The sequence below is a fragment of the Nasonia vitripennis genome, chromosome 2 (genome assembly GCF_009193385.2).
Source record: "Nasonia vitripennis strain AsymCx chromosome 2, Nvit_psr_1.1, whole genome shotgun sequence".
NCBI lineage: Eukaryota > Metazoa > Arthropoda > Insecta > Hymenoptera > Pteromalidae > Nasonia > Nasonia vitripennis.
Genome location: NC_045758.1, coordinates 35,162,536 through 35,181,268, shown reverse-complemented (window position 1 = coordinate 35,181,268; position 18,733 = coordinate 35,162,536). Strand labels below are relative to the sequence as shown.

Sequence of the window (18,733 nt, the reverse complement as noted above, 5' to 3'; positions counted from 1 at the left end):
GGAACGAAACGTCGGATACTTTCAAACTCATTTATTATCCGAATCCAAGTTACAGTCTGTCTTCAAGGCAGTACTTATACAGTAAAACGACGTTAAAATTTCAAATGATAAAAATGACAAATAAACGATTATATTGATAATTAATCACCATGACAATCTGAGAACTCTCTGACTAGCGCTCCTGATCGCTAACAGCGAAAACTCTTTGCGCACAACCAGAGCGATAATCTTTTATAACAATATTCGTAACCGTAATGATAATAGCAATTGTAATAATAATCATAATAATGTATAGCAATGATACGCGATAACCGCAGCAATAATATAAGTTCAATGTAATTCATTAAAATACGAATACGTCAATGCGCGCACATCATGGGAGGAGCGGGCGCGAAACGGCCCGTCTCCCGCCAATTATTACACAACATTAAAATCCAAGCGCGACCGAGCAAATCGCCATCGACTCTGCAGTATCATATGTATTATACTTTTAGATAATTGAACGAAAAACTGAAGCGACACCACGAGCGAGCATATAAATCCATCTCCGCTGAGGTGCAGATATACTTTTTTATAGTTTATTATTTCATCATCGCATCGTTAATTTATTTATCTTAAAATCCTCGATACTCCTCTTCCCAACTCCTCTTCCTTACTTTTATCGTTTGTCAATTTTTCTGATTTATTATATCATATATCATCTGATCTACCGTAAATATATAGTCATGCTGAATCTCGTCGCCGAACGAATGTCCTCCGAAAAAAAATTCCTCGACCCTCCTGACTTGGCGAAAACGCTGACTCGACTATTATATAGCTATTGTTTCTTTTTTATTTTTTATTTTTTATTTTTTTCATCCCCAGCCAAGCCTATATCCCGATGGCCAAAATCTGTTTGCGCAATCGAAGACGAACCTAATTAGCGGACCGCGTGGCGAACGGAAAAATTAGGCGCCTATATCTTACAATCGGTGCGCTTTGCGCCAACACATTTAAAAAAATACATTCAGCTCTCCCCGGGATTTATCTTGTCACATTTTTCTTTTATTTCAACGTTTTTGTATGTCTGCTTTAACTATCTGGTACACTGCGCGACTCACCCTCACCGGCTCGTACTCTGTGTGCGTGTGTGTGAGCGTGTGTGTGTGTCTGTGTCTGTGTGAGCATATTTTGTGTGCACGACAATTTTTTCTCTTTTTCTCCCGTTTTCTAGACAATCTCGTAAAAGTGTCGCTTTACGGTTTGTTGAGCGTTACGCACTCTCGCCCTACACAGCTGCTCCGTTTTCGCGCTTTTCGCCACTAAATGCAGAGATATGATGAGCTCGTCGAATTTGTACTATTTTAAACTTACACCAGAAAATTCGCTATATGTTGTTTGTTTTTAGCTTTTTTGTACAATTAAAACGGACAAGGTTTAGTGAATAGAATATATTGTCCAAGAAAATTTATACCATAACATTCAATTAACTGTTAAAAATTCTTATAGTTCAAGTTTATTGTTTGTCTGTTTGTTTGTTTGTTTTTTTTTTTTGCGTTTTTTATTCATCTCTTTGGAGAGAGGGGGAGTGGGAACGTATATAGAGCATTTTAGCTTTGCTTTTTTTCATTATACGTGTGACGACTAGATCATTAACATCGACTATACAGTTATTGCTATGGAAGCAGTACGGTGTTTCCAAGTCGCCATAAATCCAATTGGATCCGCGATGTGCACGAGACAACTTTCAACGACCGTAAAAACACATATCATCGCGAGCGCGCGCGCGGTTATAACTCTCGACCCTACTGCATGCTACTCAAAGCTTTGCGAACTGCTAACTTTTTTTCTCGAAAACAAAAAACGCAAATTCGGGCAGAAGTGATCGCAAGTGCAGCAAGAAGCTATAAGGAAAGAAGCGAACCTGCGCGGGACAAAAATGTATAACAATAGGTCGGATGATACAGCGTATCGTGACGCGCGAAGACACCCACGCGTGCATTATCTTACTGCTTCGTCCGCCATCAAAAATTTAGTCTCGTCGTTTTGGCTGTGCCCTACGTCGTTATATAGTGTTTGTTTTGTTTTATTTTATCAACCATATATACAATTCTCGAGGAGGATCGTGAGAATCTTCTAGGAACTGAATAATATTAACTGAACGCAATCGTTTGATTTGTTGTGCTACATGCGTTTACAAAAAAATATATTACTCGTGCGTGCTGATTGCAAGTTATCGACGCAATAATAATACAGAATTTCTTCACAGTAATTATTTCCTGCCACTATTGGTGGTAAACGTTTTTGTAAAAATTTTCATTTTTTTTCTTTATAATATTCTTAACCATTGCTTCATCAAAGTTAACTTATTATTCATAACAATCTGCGAACTTCAACATAATTAACGGCAAGTATCATTTAATTAAAAATAAATCTCTTTAAGACTAGACTATAGTGCTTTTGCTCGCGTCAACTACAAACGATTTTCTTAATATATATGTATATTATATACTCATCGTATTCTAAAAATTGTTATTGACTCTTAATAAAATTAACAAATGGGTTTGAAAAATATTTTACTTTAACCTTTAATGAATCACATTTAGTTTTCGCGTTCCACTGAAAGAAAGAACCGTTTTCTGCATTCGTCGCTTGTCGTGAAGACTTTATCACAACCATCTCGTCGACAATATTTTTTTCTAATATATCAACGCATAAATATTGTCTTTATACTCAACAAGATGCATGCGCAGGACTAAAACCATCCTTTTTCTCATATTTTTAATTATTTCTACACAAACGCGCATATCGTATCTCTCGAAGTCTCTCGGTAAGCGCACGGCGAATCCAATCGAATTTACAGCTGACGCTGAAGTAGCGCAACTTACAACACATTTTTTCAAGTTAATGTTTTCTTTTATGTAACGTACTGTTGCCTCTACTATATCAATACTGTTATATACATAACACGTCTAGCAGTAACTACGACTTTTTTAGTCTCCCGTATTAATTTATTTTCTTTCTTTTTTTTTTTTTTTAAGTAACTACGACCCTTTTTGCTTTCGCGTTATGGCATGCTAAAAATTTGTTCTCCTCTTCCTTTTACTTTTTTGCTGCATGGTTCATTGAAATGTCGTGCTGAAAATTCACAACCGAAGCGACATTTATATTTCATGTATTTTTTTTCTTTCTCTCTACGTTATTCTTCACGAACGCTCGGCCATGAGTCGATTATTGTCAATACATTCGGAGTAGCGTCACTGCTGAGGCCTTTTTCAACATATTTTTCATCCTCTTTTTTTGTTTAGCCTTTGCAAGCATGATAATAATAATTATAATTATAATTAATTAAAATTATTAATAAATAGTAAAGATAATAATTAAACGAATACAGGCTTCACTACTCTGTGTACCATGTTTTTTTGTGTGCTTATCCCAACAACTTAAAGACTTTTTCATTTCATTCACCTAAGCTCGCATCTGGTTTTTTAAACAAATATTATCTAACCGCCTTATTCTTGCGTTAATCTTTATTACTGTTCATACTCTGCCTGTCTTGGCAACATTTGGCTGAATAGCGTTTTAAAGTGTTGCCTCGGTGTTCTGTGCGAGCTCGAGGTTTTGTATGTATGATTGCGCGAAAGAAGCATTTTTTCGACATCGAGTTTCTCAGTGCGTGTGCCATCCCCTTGCTAGCCTTCCACAAGGTTCGCAAGCGCAATTTGTTTCCCATTCACAGGACGTCCGAATGGATCAACGGATCTCATCGATCTTTTTTTTTTTATTTTTCCTTTAAACTATGTATATATATGTATATATATATTTATATATAATATTTGTTTTTTATCATTTGTAATCGAGATGATTTATCAAAACAATGGATCAGTGTGTAGTTTGTGTGTTTTCTTTTGTTTCGTATTGACTCGTACAATAATAATCATTAGCTACATATAGTCACCAAATGTCGTCGTCTCAGTAATCATCAGATTCTTTCATACGCACGCACCTCTCGAAGTATCCATTATGTCTATAATTATGTGTGTGAGTATATATATATATTCATATGTATATATATATATATACTTGTTTCATTCCTTAAAATTGATATATAAGTATAATTTCACATCTCCTTCATTTCTGCGAGTGTGTCTGTGTGTGCGTGTCAGTGTATAATTATGCGTGAAATACATATGCAACCTGTATATAACTGGATGACATAGTTTATCGTAATTACAGCCTCCCAGTGTCTTGGTTGTTACTTAATATGTTTAAAATTCTACTCTTGTCCGTCCGTTTGCAGACAATAATAAGCGAGTCCGCGCGCACCGCCGCAACTTCTCATCCCTCATGCTCTCTCCTCCTCCTTCCCCCGGGAGGAAAAATAAACTTACGGGGCGACGTCTCTCGCAAAGCCCGCACTTTAGTGCCATCTCCGCGACCACGCTGCATTTGCATATATTTTTTTTTACTTTATTTTATTTTGCTTATAACATTATGTGCGTTGGCTCGTGTCAGCCCTTTCGAAAAAACACCTCTTATGCTTCTTTCGACTACAATAATCGCCGGCAAAAATGCACCATGAGAGTTGTTCTCCTATAGTTTCTCGTCTTGCATCAACATTAAAAATCCCGTACCTCCTCTCTCTATTCTGTCGTCGAAACGTGTGCGTGATAGTTCATCTCCCTGATCCTCTCTTTACATTTATTTGTAAATATATATATTCATATATGTAACAACGACAGAACTCTGAGATCCGCCAGTGTGTGTATGATAGAGAGAGAGAGAGAGAGAGAGAGAGAGAGAGAGAGAGAGAGAGAGAGAGAGATAGAAGGCGCGTGAAATATTCATATTCATATTCTTTGTGTGTATATATATATATATATATACTCGATATATCATGTAGTTTTTTTATACTTTTTTCATTCGTTATATACGCAGGTGGTGAAGATTTATCTTGGAGGAGGTTCGAGGACGCGGCGTGGAGAGTCGCTCGCACGGCCTTGATGATCGCGTCAGGCTCTGGTAAATCGGTTGCTTGTCGTGTGTAGCAGCGACGAAGCCGCTGGTGACGATGATGCTCAACAGGCTCTGGAGCCTCGACTGGAGCTTAGCTCTCATAGCTGGTACCACTTTTTGTCTTTGTACTTGAGCATGAGCGTGTGGGCCGACGAGGCGAAGTTCTCCGACTCGTTCATCATCCGGGCCGTGCGATCTTCCAGCTGCGACAACTTGTCACCGCGCTCGACGACCATCTGATGAGCCATTGCGACCTGCGGATTTTGCACGGATGCTTAAGTCGTTTTCAAATTGAAAAGTTTCGGGCTTCAGCTCTGAATGAATAGCATAGGAAATCAATAGGAAAGACGGAGTCATTCACTGCGCCGTCGAACTTTGCCGAAAGCGCTCGAGTAATTTTATTAGTAAAAGCGAAACAAGCGAAAGCGGTATGCAATATAATGCGAGAAGCTCTCACCTCGTTCGTGGCGGTGGACACTCGTTCCCTGATTCCCTGGGTGTTTGCGTCGGGTCCGGGTATGCGGTTCGCGATGGTCCGTGAAGCCTTGCCACTCGCCTCGCCAACTGGAAGAAAAGAGCGGCCGTCGTTAGTATACGCCTGACGTACGACGTAGCACTTGTCTCTGGCCAACTTTTCCTCCGCGTCTGTCGCGAGCACAAACTTGCTGCTATCCAAACTTCATGGGCCGGTCAACTTTGTCACTGCTGCGAAATCGCAGCGTCAAGAGAAACGCCGAGCGGTCGGCAATTAATTCTAAACAGACGCTCGCTCGAATTTCGCGAGTCGGTGACTGCGTTTGCGATTTTTTTTTTCATTCCATGACTGCTTTTAAGGGGATTGCCCGGGAAGTGATTTGCAGAGCAGCCGCGAATATAACAAAAATATCGACACGCCGCGCCCACGTCATAACTCTATGCTTGCTAACTTGGATCAATATTGCAAGACGAAGCGAATCCTTCACGCGGAGGCAAATCGTGACGGGAATTTTCGCAATTTTTATCATTCTCGCGAAGACATCTCGACACTCAATCGTCGCGACAACGATAATAACAACCGATAATATTAAGCCCTCCAAGATCCCTCGAGGGAAGAAGAAAACCGCCGGATAATTGGCCCAAGACCGAGCAGCCGCAAAGAGCAAATTAGAATTATCCGAATCGACATTTATGCTCGTTAACAATGGACCTTTACACGAACGCTCCTTTGCATCGGTCGAACAAATAAACTTCCCAGTCGCGATGATTTTAATAGAAGCGCAGAACCGACTCGGAAAACTTGAGCAGGGAAGAGAACTCATCCCAACTTTTCAATTAGCGCGCGAGCGCGATACGGAGCGCAGCCGCCTCGAGAAGAGCACAGCAGCAGCAGCAGCAGCAGCCGTCGATAAATAATTGATATCTCGATAGAAAAAGTCACGCCCGGCTAATGGCTACTCTTCATCTCGAAACTTGGACACTTTGGACAGTAGGGAGGCTTGCGCCGCTCGCACGCACGCGATTATCTTTCCTGCATACTCACAGAGCTCCTCGCGATCGACGCTGCGGGTGCCTCCGCCGAACAGGCCCTTGAAGAAGCTCTCCTTCGGCGGCTCGGGCATGTCCTGTCCGATGAATAGATCGCCCATCATTTCCGTCAGCTCGGCGCTGCAGAACAAGTCGCGTTGTTAGAGTGCGAGACGACTGCGGGCGAATCGATTTCGCTCGATTGCCCATTCAAAATGAGTAGTATTTATATGCCGGCGATTCGGCCAGACGGATGTCAGCGCGATCGGTACCGCTTTTGTTGAAAAGCTAAAAAGCCGCTACTCTACTTCTTCCGGATCTGGAGAATGCAAAGGCCGGCTCTGTCGCTGGACAATGGATGCTCCAGGCCGCGATTCGAAAGACAAAGGGAAAAAGCTATAATGCTCAGTGATAAGTTAAATATGTCCAGTCAGACGCGGCCCGTACTGCTTGTCATTCGAAGCCGATAACTAAAGCCCGCTCCAGTTCCAGCATACGTTTCCACGAGGATAAGAAACTCATAAACGCGCTCTAGTTCGCGTCTAGGCAAAAGAGATGATTTGTGAAAAAGAAAAAAATAATAACTCGTGACGGCACACTCACCAGAATTCGCTGGAAACGGTGAACTTTTGAATTTCAGCGGGAGACGACAAGTAGAGTCCGTGGCCTCTGTTGCTGAAGCAGAGGGTCCTCGAGATTCTGCAAGAACGCAGGGGTATCAGCAAATCATCGAACCTCGCAAAGCGTCCTAGCTAATGTGTACTCTACACGTAAAGCGTGAGTTTGCGGTGGTTCTACATTTTGTACTTAGAAAACTCAAAGTGCAGAGAGCAAAAAGTTCCATCGACTATTCTAGGCAGAAAACTCGCACGTGTGTGTTTATGTGCTTGTGTGGGTATATACAAAGATAGAGATACATCGTATTGAATATTATAGAGATGAGAGATAACGGAAAAAATCAGCAGATTTATCCTATTGATTATCTACAGCTACGCTCGCTAGATGTGCCAAGAAAAAGTGAAAGACGTACTTATTACATCGAAAAGGCATTATAGAACAATGAATAGATAGAAAGATTTGATTCAAGGCTGAGTATCGTGAGAGAAAGATTATACAATAATAACAGTAAAGTTAATAAATAAAACGAAAATCTGAGAGGTGATAAAGCGAGGGTGATATCATGATATATTAGCTACGGTGTTGACTCTTTCTCCAAAAGGATATATTACGTGTATTAATATATATATATATATATTTATATATTTATATTTATATTTATATGATGATAATGAATTTTTAGTAGACGACTTACTGATCGGTATCGCCATTAACAAAGAGTTGATGACCCCATATGGACAACATGGGGTCTTTTATGCCGTGTTTAGTAGTCTGAAAACTGTTAGAGATTACAGAGACAGGAGGACAGTGAACAATAACGGTCGCTCGCGGATTTTAGTTGTGGTACAGTAGTAGTGGGTTTTTTGGCTTTGGCTTTGTCTTTTGTCTGCGCGCGGTTTGTTGTCGTGGTCAAGAAGTGGCCTGGCAACTTGTATATACACTTCATTGTGAAGAAAAAATCTTACTCTGATTTTTTTATCCCTCCCTCTATTTTTGGCTAAAAATAGGAATTTCCCCTCGGCTTTGACCTCCATTTCGCTTCGTGAAATAGACACTTTAACGTGGTCGATGAGATCGATGAAGTATCTGTCACACTCTAAATGTCTTTCAGTGAAAAGAGAATGATTGCGTTTTCCGCTTTAAAGGAGGGATTCATGCGTCGCCGGCTGCAGGATAATGGATATCTCCTTACTTTCGTTGACGAGCTAAGCGCTCGAGCGCGGAGAAACTACAAAGTCAGAGACGATTCAATCTACGAAATTTAGTAAACAATTCTACGTAATTAGATATAACGTGGTATAAGCTATATTGCATTTCTGCGCAGCCGTAAAGAACGAAGGTGCTAAAACTCGAAATAGGCTAACGAAGTTCCGACAGGGCCTCGAGTGCGCACAGTCCCGAGGAGCTTCATTGAAATTTCAATGCTCTCTTTGACGCGGATTGCGCATACCTGATTAATAAGGCTCCTTGCAATGTACCGAAAATTAATCCTTCTAGTTCTTGATTATTATTTCTCATCATTCGATTTTCGTCTGAAAAGTATAATGCTGAGTCTCGACGAGGCCAATGAAGAGTTCGTAGTATTGTTGCTGGCAGAATACATTGTGCTCGCGAGTCGCGTAAAGAGTAAGCCTCCTTTAAAGCGCATGATTATCTCGTTAAGGCGCGTAATAGGCCCACTCTGCATTTTTCACTCAAAGAATTCCGAGTGCTTGTTTTCATGTAAGAGCTTGTATTTTCATGAGACTAGTGACGCCTTTTCGTTATACAGCTTTTTTGGTAAATGGTACCGTATTCTGAATGACTTTTCAAAGAACACAATCCGATAATCCCATGGAAGAAAAAAATGTGCCGAAAGTGCGCTAAAACATCTACATCGATCATGCCTCGAGCCTTTCTCCATGTATAAAACCAGTAGTATACAACAAAATATTTGTATATGGTGCACAGTAGTGTGTGTCATCGAGTAAAGAATAAAATAGAGAAAATCTTTATAGCATGCCGAAATGGTTGATTTGATTCGTTCGCACGCGCGTTCGTTCACTTGAGTGTAGGCCAAAAAAAAGACAGAAAAAAAACAGAAGAAAAAATTAATCGATTTAGCAGTGAATTCATCGTCGTTCTTAACTTTGCTCGTATAGCGCGTCGTCGTGATTTATGTGGTGGTATCTAATAAAATAAAATAAAAAAAAAAACATCATTGTTGTGCTATGATGTAGAGGAATACAATATAAATATAATCTAGAGAAAAAATAAACAAATTCGGCGCCTCTAAGCACGCGTCAATCCAATAATAAAAGACGAAAAGGTAAAAGAGAGGTAGATAAACTAACATTCACCTGCGCAGACTCGAAACTCATAAATAAGCGTCTTATATGAAACAGCAGTGTGATAAACATCTTTTTGTCAATTCGTTTCTTTTAGAGTATGGTTTTTAAGTTCATTTGCAAGTGTTAATCATGAATGTCTTTAGTTATGATGAACTATATTGGTTGTTTAAGTCAATTTGTTAAGATTGAGACTTGATTCGTTTATAGAAAGCATTAATGAACTGCAATTAAAAATTGTGCGCCACCGGATATGCCAGACATTAGTGCGTACGTCAGATATAGTGATTAGTAGATTATTTCAAACACTCAAGTGGTAGAGTAGTAAGTCATTTACAGTTGAGCTTGTAAGTACATTCGCGTCCTTCTTACCTCAAGTCGGAGACTGGTACAAAATCGACGTCCATCAGTGGCCTCAGACTCGGCAGAGTGTAGGTGCATACGTGACCGTTCGAGACGTAGCAAACCAGGCAGACGCTGTCTGTAAGTACGAAAGGATCGTATGTCGGTGCGCCAGTGGAACGAGTCCGGCTGCGGTCGGACGGTGGATTATTTTTGACTAAAACTAAAGCTCGAGGGCTACCTTTCATCGACGTTATTTCTGCCTTGATGACCACGTGCGTCTCGGCTAGCTGCTGCTTGTAGACGCAGTTCTGCGACGGAAGAGCGACAACTCTGGCCTGCTTCTCGGATGTCAGCACGACAAATTGCCTGTCCTCGTAGCCGTCCGTACCGGATCCTTGGGAATTAATTGAGGGTGACATCCGCGTACTCGAAAATTTCCCTTGGTTCTCTGTAAAACGAGCTTTTCTTTTATGACTCTCCGCGTCTTGTATTTACCAACTTTCTTACCTACTAGACTCGCTAGATTTATTGTGATCGAGGAGGAGTTAAAAAGTCTGAGTTTACCTGAGCGAGCCACCGACGGGCTATAAGCGTCTGAAAACTCTAGGAAAACTCTAAGAATCTGATTATAGAAGTGAGGGTAAAAACGTACTGTTGCGGTCCTTGGCATCTGTATTTTCATCCCTCCAGGATTCGTAGGAATAAGGAATCAAAGCTCCGTTACAATCCAAAAAGGACATCGTTAAAATACAGCCCTTCAGTTTAAACGTAGAGGCATCTGCGGAGAAATTGATTCATCAGAATGGAGTGCTTGCCAAAGATGCAGCGGCACAGGCTGTGCCGGAGGGATTCAAATATTTGCGCAGAGTCAGCTGCGAATATCGCGCAATGCGAGTTACTCACTACAACTAGAAATAATCACAGGCTGTGCGTGTCTGTCACCAGAGGCAGGTGTGTTAAACACAATAGTTTGTACGGAACCTGAAGACGTGCCAATCCATAAAGTCGGTAAGGCATTGGAATCTGCGGAAGAGATTAAGTGTTGCGTCTTATTGTTAGTCATTTTCAGGCTCGTTTTGGGGAACGAAATAACTCACCGCTCTTTTTCGTGTAGGAATCGGCAAAAGTAAGGCAGCTGACGGTTTCAGTGGCAATGTTTTCCAGCGAGGACATACTCGAGCTACGAGATCGTTGGAATGAACTGTCGGGTTTGTCTGCTCGGCCAGCATTTGGAAAAAAACCAAGAAAATCGATTAATCGCTGAAGCGCAGCTCTGGCCAAAGTCGCATTTCGGAAAGTCATTCTACTGAGAGGCATGCACCAAGAGAATTCATATAGATATAAGTCTTCTCGTAATAGTAATTAATATTATACACAAGTTCCTCCAAGAAACGTCTAAAGTATAGCAACAATAATCGATATAATAATATAGATATAGTGATGTAAGACTTGAAGTACTGACAGTGCAGTAGTAAATATTATACAATGACAAACCCAACAGCAACAACAATAAGATTAATAATAATAGTGATAACAATAATAATAACTTGATAAAAATTTCTTTTCAGGAAAACAATGTCAATTTAACGAGCGTCTGATCCTGCGCGCTACCGAGCGAATTACCGTCAATTTATTTAATTGCCAATCAGCGAATACGTATGTATATATTCAATCAGCTCTCATAGCTGCTGCTATGCTGCTTGCGTAGATCGGCCATTTGAAGTGCGTATGATTTTAACACAAAAAAAAAAAAAATGTTTAGCTGATCGCGTCGAGCTCGGAGACGGCGCTTCAGCCGCTGCCAACCCCCCATCGAGGATGATTGCAACGGCTGAAGCATCGGCTGATAAAAATATACATACACACCAACAAGCTTCTAGCTTCTCCTACTGATACGACGGAATAGCCTCCGATAACATCCGTGTTAAAACGGTTTAGCCAGTCAAGTATACAACAAAAGCTTTCCTTCTCAATATAGAATACGTGAGCAAACTTACTCCAATCGCACAGGATCACCGAATTCATATCAATGCCCGCGCGATCGATTGGTTCCCTCCCTTGCATTGTGCGTGACTTGACTGGTCCCCCCGTCATTTCACCCATAGTGTTTTCTTTTTTGTTTTTTTTTTTTTTTTTGTTCCATCTTTTCAACAAGTCTCAGCCTTCATTCAAAGCAGTTCCAAAGTTTCGCGGGCAGAACTCGCACAGATATGATAGATAGATAGATAGTCATGTCTCAATCCGAAATAAATGTGAAAAGCAACCGATCCGAGACAGTGTAAGCAGAGGTAAAAAGTTGCTAAAACAGACAAAAACATAATAATACATATCGAACGTGAATCCCATTGAAGGTGCGACACTATAGCGAGAGAATTAGAAGGAGCCTCCCGAGAGGGGAAGCTCGCAGGGAAAAAGTGCACTTTCGTTCATTCGCACAGGCGGCCGCGTGATTATTTTCTTCCTTTTCATTATTGTACACATAGATCATACGCATAGAATTGCTTTCAATTCATCATCTTGCTCGTTCAAGTCGCACAACAGTAACTGAACAGAGGTGTAGAGGTCTACCGCAAACAGGTGAGCATACGCACAGATATCACACAAGTATAGAGGCAAACAGAGGATGCGAGTATGTATATTGTATATATATAATACAGAGAAAGAGAGATAAAGAGCGAGTGCGCGCGTGAGCGAGGATATGCTGCAATTGCCGATCATTCGTTGCTGATGTACACGATTCAGGCTCGCAACGACGCAAACCAGACAGTATTTTTTCTCGTTTTACATTTTCTTCACTCTCGGCGTCTACGTCATATTTGTTTCAACTTATACAATTCTGCGTTCTTTTTCTCACTCTCGATTTGGATGACACTGCGTGACTCGATCTGGTATCTATGATTCGTCTGCGATTCTTTTATATAATCTTTATCGTTTATTTTTTGGTTTATTGTGTTCAATGGTTCTGCGGATTCGTCCGTGCGAGCAGGGTTCTCCCCGCAGAATCATTCTGGTTTCAGTTTAGAGGAGATCATTTATTTATCAATATTAGCTTTTATCAGTGCCATCGCGTGTTGCACGGTGAATCAGCGCACACAGACAAAGAGAAGGAGATAGATAGACAGACAGAGACAGAACGAAAGCTTACCTTGAACTGGTCGTGTCTTGGGGTGCAAATTATGCGTAAACAGGGCACAGTAGAGCGCATGAGAAAGTAGGGGTAAGAGAGTTATCATAAATATGCCAGAATCGAGTCACGCACCGTCATCCCTTAGCTATAGATTACTTTTTCCATTTTCGTCTCATCTTGGCTGAGTGGTGTTAACACATTGCACTCTATAGTCACATCGCTAAAACTCGCGGCGGCATTGTTTCAGCTATAGGAGACAGACGGAGAAAGAGAGGATGTGTTTTTTCCAAAGAGAGAGAGAGGGGGGGGGGCGGAGAGAAAGAGCTTACTACGTAATGAAAGATTTAATCTCTGATGAGTATACCGCTCGATCACATAATAGGTATTGTGTGAATGTATATATACATAAGGCAACACAGTCATTATCATCGCCAGAGCAACTCTTTGTACGTTTGTTTTTAGAGTGACAGTGAGGCAGAGTACAATTAGTTTGTTTGCTGTAAAAGAGCTTTTGTGGCGCAAGACACGTCGGTGCAGTGAAAGAAATTGGAGCTTGCTATAGAACGAGAAAATCGGAATTTGGATGATTCGACTCTTGTATACAAGCGCATTTCTATCGTGCAACTTTTACCATCGGTGCAATGAGAAGGCGTGCTTTTCACTGCACCGAAGGCATACTAGCACTCTAGATCGATTTGGTCTAGAAAAACGCGAAGATCTAATTGTCTGCGAAGAATTTTCGTTTGTTAGTATAAAGTTTCGTAAAGTAGCAACAAGATAGCTTGGTTTTCATGCTGATGGCAGTGAGTATCAGTGTATTAATAGTATCGACTCGTAGAACAATGCATTTGCTCGTGTTCATGCTTCTACATATCAACAATTTTCCATCGGAAAATGTGATTCAATTCCATTCCGAGAGGCTCGCGCTACTTCTCTATGCGGAAAATCCGAATTGAATGACAGATTTCGATGATGGGCTAGTTCTCTAATCGTCGTGTTCGAAAATAGTTGCAAGATAACGAATCATCGAAATTCGAGTTCTCTATAATGGAATCTGGAAACATGAGCTCGTCGGGCGAGAGATCGCGCTGATAATCAGTGTGCTGCAAGCAATTTCGTACGAGACATTTGAACAGGTGTCGTTTGCTAACTCGATATGTACACATTTACGCAGTGTAGAGTAATAGAATAGTTTACAAGAGACATAATCATTACAGCATCATCATCGTTAATGATTGGTATAAAGAAAGTGGCGTAGTAGCCGTAGTACAGTGACGACAGTACAGTATAGTATAGTATAGTATTGGCATATAATAATAATTTAAGATAGAGATTGAGTTAGTAAAGAAGAGAAGAGAAGAGAAGAGAAGAGAAGAAGAATAAAAATAAAGTTTGCAGTCGCTTTGGCTGTTCTGTTAATAATGAGATACTACCGAAGCTGCTATACTGTCTGGTGTTGGTGAGGATAAACGGGGAAGTCAGAGAAGCCTGGGAGGAGGCGGTAGCCGTATAGCCGCGAATGTCAACACTGCGCTGAGCGTGGAACGGGAAGCTTGTCGCAAAGCCGCCTCTCTCGGCGTTCTCGCTCTGACCAGCAGCGGCAGCACTTCCCTCGTAGTGGCTGACCGAGGTGCTCAGACACTTCTGCAACTTTCGTATACCTTGGCTCCGGCCGCTGCTGCCGCTTCCAGCGCTGCTCTGCCGAGCCCCGCCGGCGAGGCTCGCCTCGGACCTGCGGAACAGCGAGCTCGTCGACAGGCCCTTCTCGGCCTTCTCGGCGGCCTTCTCCCTTTCCTTTTCCCTTTCCAGCTGCTGCTGCTCCTCTCCCGCCGCCTGCTGAGGATCGTCCGGGGGGCCAGCGGCCTCGCAGCCGGCCTCGGTGCCGTCGCTGCCGGACTCCCCGCCGTGGCGCCCGGCCGTCGGAGAGACGCAAGTCCCGTTCATCTACAAAGCAGGCAAAGCACACAATCCTAGACACTCTGTAACTCCTGGACACTGGTCAAACGCTTGTCTGCGGGACACCTGTGAGGCCCGTGGGCCAGAGAGGGAGAGAGGGGGTGCGGTGGGGTGGGGGGTGGTGGGGAGACAGGCAAACGGAAACTTTGCTGGTGGCTCCTAGCTCTTCCTAATTGTGCTCTCGGCTTACACGGTCTGGGGGAGGGCCGTATTTGCTGAAAATTATCACCTATGAAAATACATCAGTGAACAATTACAATACTCGCAGAAACAAACGAAGCGCGCGGCGCAACAGCCCGACCTCGTCACTTCATATCGCTATGAATATTCGAGATAGGCGATGATGCGGGTCGGGCTGTTATCCTCGCACTTTTACAGAACTCGTATATAAAGCAGTTTACTCGGCGCGTATATAACGAATGATGATTACAATGAGTGCGCAGCAGCAGAGCCGGCCTTATCCCCCGCTTTTCCCTCACTTATTCACGCAAATAGTGCTGCGCTCGGCTGCCTGAATAAGTGATCCTGGCGCTCGTTGTTATCCAGCTGAATTCTTAAAACCAGCCGAAGCCCTCTCGGCCGCGCGTACATTAGTAACGAGGCATTCATCGCTTCGCCTTGCGCAACTTTTTCCCCAGATCATAACCAATCAATTATTCTCGCTCTCTCTCTCTTTCTCTCGCTGCGAATGAAAAACGGGCGGCCGAGGAAAATAATTGATTTGATAAAATCGATGGAACGCGCTCGCTGAGAAGTTCTCGCAGGGCGAGCTAACCCTACGACGATAGGCGGGCACATATCGATCTCAGCGGAGTCCATCTCCTGGCTGGGGGAAGGAGCGCGAGGCGGAGGAGGAGGAGGAGGAAGAGAAAAAAGATTACATCTGCCGAAGAAAAGAGCTCTCGAGTCTCTCGCGTGAATTGTATTTCATCGTTATTTATGGAGGCGAGAGAGGCTTTTTTCACTTCGGCGAGAAGCGAAAACTAGGATCGAAGGAGGGCCAGAGGCATTAGAGAGTCCCCGGAGTCCTCGTATGTCATTAGCCCGAGAGAAAGAGAGGCGTGCTTGCGAGAGTGGACCGTCGATAGTCCTAAGGACACCCTCGTTAATGCCGATTTTTGTCTGCCTTCACAACTTTTCCGCTCTGTCCTCCACTCTCTGTCGTCGGTTTCTTTTGTTCGTTAAAAATAAGTTTTGTGTACAGTTTTGCGTGCAACCGGTCGATGAACTTTTCTACCAGTTGGCAGTCCTTCGTTTCAGAATTTCTCAATCAAATCTCTACGAGAAGATGCTTTCGTGGGTTGTACTCTGTACTGTGACGAAGCGGAGCCTCGCCTCGTACAAGCCATCAACGACGTATACGCCAGTCGTTGGAAACAATCCGAAAACTCTATTCTGGCTCAGGTTCGAAACGAGCATAAGAAATCTACTGTACGGTCTCAATGCTGCTACTGTGTCTAAAGTCTCGTTTATCGCTTCTCTTTAACCTTCAAACAAATGTAACAGTATAATTACGTCGCCTGTATGCAGAGTCTTTTATAGCAGTCAGTCAACTCCGTTCGACGATTGGTGTTTCGCGCGGAGTTTTTGCTAAATGCGAGCGATGGCTGTGTTTACAAAGTTTTTTCTCTTTCTACGGAAATCCATGTTCAGTTCAAGAGTAAACAGCTTCAAGACGCTGCTGATAAACAAGTTTTTGTATAAAGTGCGTTCTCAAATGAATACGTGACTCTTGAAACGGAACTAAAAAAATTACTACTCTAAGAACTATGTACAAATCAAATTCAAATCATGTAACACATTTATGTAACACGCAAAACTAAGAGAAACGCTAAGGAGCTCTCGGAAGTGAGCTTCTCGGGTTTTCTCTCAAATAGGACCATTGTATTGTTGTTATTCCACAATGCCACTATCACTAGTACAAACAAACCATCATCTCAATTACTTCGGAAAAAGCTTTTAACAGAATTTCGTACCGATGTACTGGTGTTGGAACACGGAAGTGGGCGCGCAAAGTAAAATGAACTGGCGCAACTTGCATAAATTGATTCTTTATAGCATTGAAATTCTCCATCTGGCACGAATCATCGTCGAAAAAAAAGGAGCTGCGAATTTCACTGTACTTTGCACTCGGAGGAAAAAAGAAAAAGCAGCGGGAACCGTTTACCTGAATCAAACTTGCCGTCTGGGTAGACTGCGAAATTGAAAACCTGAAAAAGCGTTAAAGTAGAGACTTCTCTTTCTATATCTGCCACTCTCGATGAGTCGTTCGTAAGTGACTGGAATATTATTCGCTGTATCAAAACTTAATTGCACGATGTTCTCTTCTTGACCCCTTTAGCTCAAGTGTATACCGTTGAAAGATCAATAAATTTCGTCCCCGGCTTCACCGATTCTCATTTTCAATACTTTAACGAATTTTTACGTGTGCAACGCAGCTTTCTGATTTTATTATTATTATTATTACTCTTTTATTCTTTAACTTTTGCTTTTTTCACTTTTATACAGCTAGTTTAGTTATTCTTTACAGAATCGATAAGTTTAGCCGTGCCACGGGTTCAAGTGTACTTTCACTGTGTTAATCAAATGTTTACTGGTAGACACCCTCTAGTAGATAATATACGTTATATTCGCGGAATAATAATTCACAATTCGTTCCGCAGTTGTTTGCATATAGTATAACATGACTGACTAATATACGAGACTCTGCACTTCGCGCGACGCGAAAACGTTCTGACGGTCCAATTACCAATCATAACCAACGATCCAATTCTCAAAATTACATACAGCAATCCAGTATCAAAAATGTTCTAGCGCGATACAAACTAAAATGAAATTAATCTCCAAAATCATATATCTAGACGAAATGATAAGATAGCCGTTGCCTATGTACAATGCAAAATTATGCACATTCACGCGCAAAACGGGAAAAAATGAACAAAAATAAGAAAATCATATGAAACAGAGGAAAAAAAAGAAGAAATCGGTGAACTGAAAGTGATAAATGTCTACGACTACTGGTAGGCAACAGCAACGTTAAAAGCGATGGCTAATAATAACGAGTAAACAAAACGTTAATTATGTAACAAACAGAATAAATAAAAGATCATAATACGAACAGTTGATTAGACAAGTTCCACAAAACCAAAACCATGTCATGACACCATGCATCCCCCACGTGATTGGATCAAGGAACATAACTGCAATTTCAACAACAACAACAAAATGATAATCACTGGCGCCGTTCCACACAGTAGCTTTATACTGTCATTTTTTTCGCCGGTGCGCACTATGTAAGGCCGCAGAATAAGTGTTGTTTGAGGAAATTACGCGAGCGAGCGGTTTCGCGTAATTGTTGCAATATCTCTTTTGCGCCGCTGACGATGCAGGGCATCAAAAATTCGATCGTTTCAACGAAAACCCATCGGCCGTCGGTCGGCTCGACGCCTCGCCAGCGAATCTACACGCGCTCCGAGTACATACTCAAACCTTGTATACACAATAACACATAAAAAAATGTCTACGAGCATCCTAGGCCTTTTATCGTTTCCTATTCATGTCTGTTCACATACGATCGACAAAGTACACATCGAGAAAAACAGATACACGCACACACAAAGTGTCATAAAAACAAAACAGAGTATGACAGATCGTAACATAGAATAACAGTGGAGGGCACTGGGGGGGGGGGGGGAGCACATAATAATATCACGAATGCGTGACGAATCGTGATCGTTATCGTATTCATATATATAAAAATAAGTATACACGACAACATCGGTATATGTCATCCAGTGAAGTATCGTGTTGTGTGTACATATGCCAAAGAAGTCTGATTTGAAATATTGTCATGAGGTGAGAT

At 41.9% G+C, this 18,733-nt stretch overlaps 1 protein-coding gene across 11 annotated transcripts in view; it reads right to left on the bottom strand.

Moving 5' to 3' along the window:
• Nucleotides 1–1,507: 1,507 nt before the first annotated feature.
• Nucleotides 1,508–18,733, bottom strand: part of LOC100116393 (syntaxin-binding protein 5) — a 55,136-nt gene continuing 37,910 nt past the window's right edge. For 2 of the 11 annotated variants that reach the window (XM_031924598.2, XM_031924593.2), the window contains 10 exons: nucleotides 10,886–11,011; nucleotides 10,692–10,811; nucleotides 10,441–10,566; nucleotides 10,027–10,248; nucleotides 9,816–9,924; nucleotides 7,811–7,894; nucleotides 7,102–7,197; nucleotides 6,515–6,639; nucleotides 5,453–5,559; nucleotides 3,870–5,249 (listed from right to left, as the gene is read on the bottom strand). In XM_031924598.2, the coding sequence (XP_031780458.1) occupies nucleotides 5,094–5,249; nucleotides 5,453–5,559; nucleotides 6,515–6,639; nucleotides 7,102–7,197; nucleotides 7,811–7,894; nucleotides 9,816–9,924; nucleotides 10,027–10,248; nucleotides 10,441–10,566; nucleotides 10,692–10,811; nucleotides 10,886–11,011 (1,271 nt within the window). In that variant the 3' untranslated portion in view covers nucleotides 3,870–5,093. Of the gene's footprint in view, nucleotides 5,250–5,452; nucleotides 5,560–6,514; nucleotides 6,640–7,101; nucleotides 7,198–7,810; nucleotides 7,895–9,815; nucleotides 9,925–10,026; nucleotides 10,249–10,440; nucleotides 10,567–10,691; nucleotides 10,812–10,885; nucleotides 11,012–14,576; nucleotides 14,860–17,038; nucleotides 17,082–17,990; nucleotides 18,072–18,733 lie in introns of all 11 variants that reach the window. The other 9 variants (XM_031924600.2, XM_031924594.2, XM_031924591.2 and 6 more) reach the window with 8 other exon arrangements.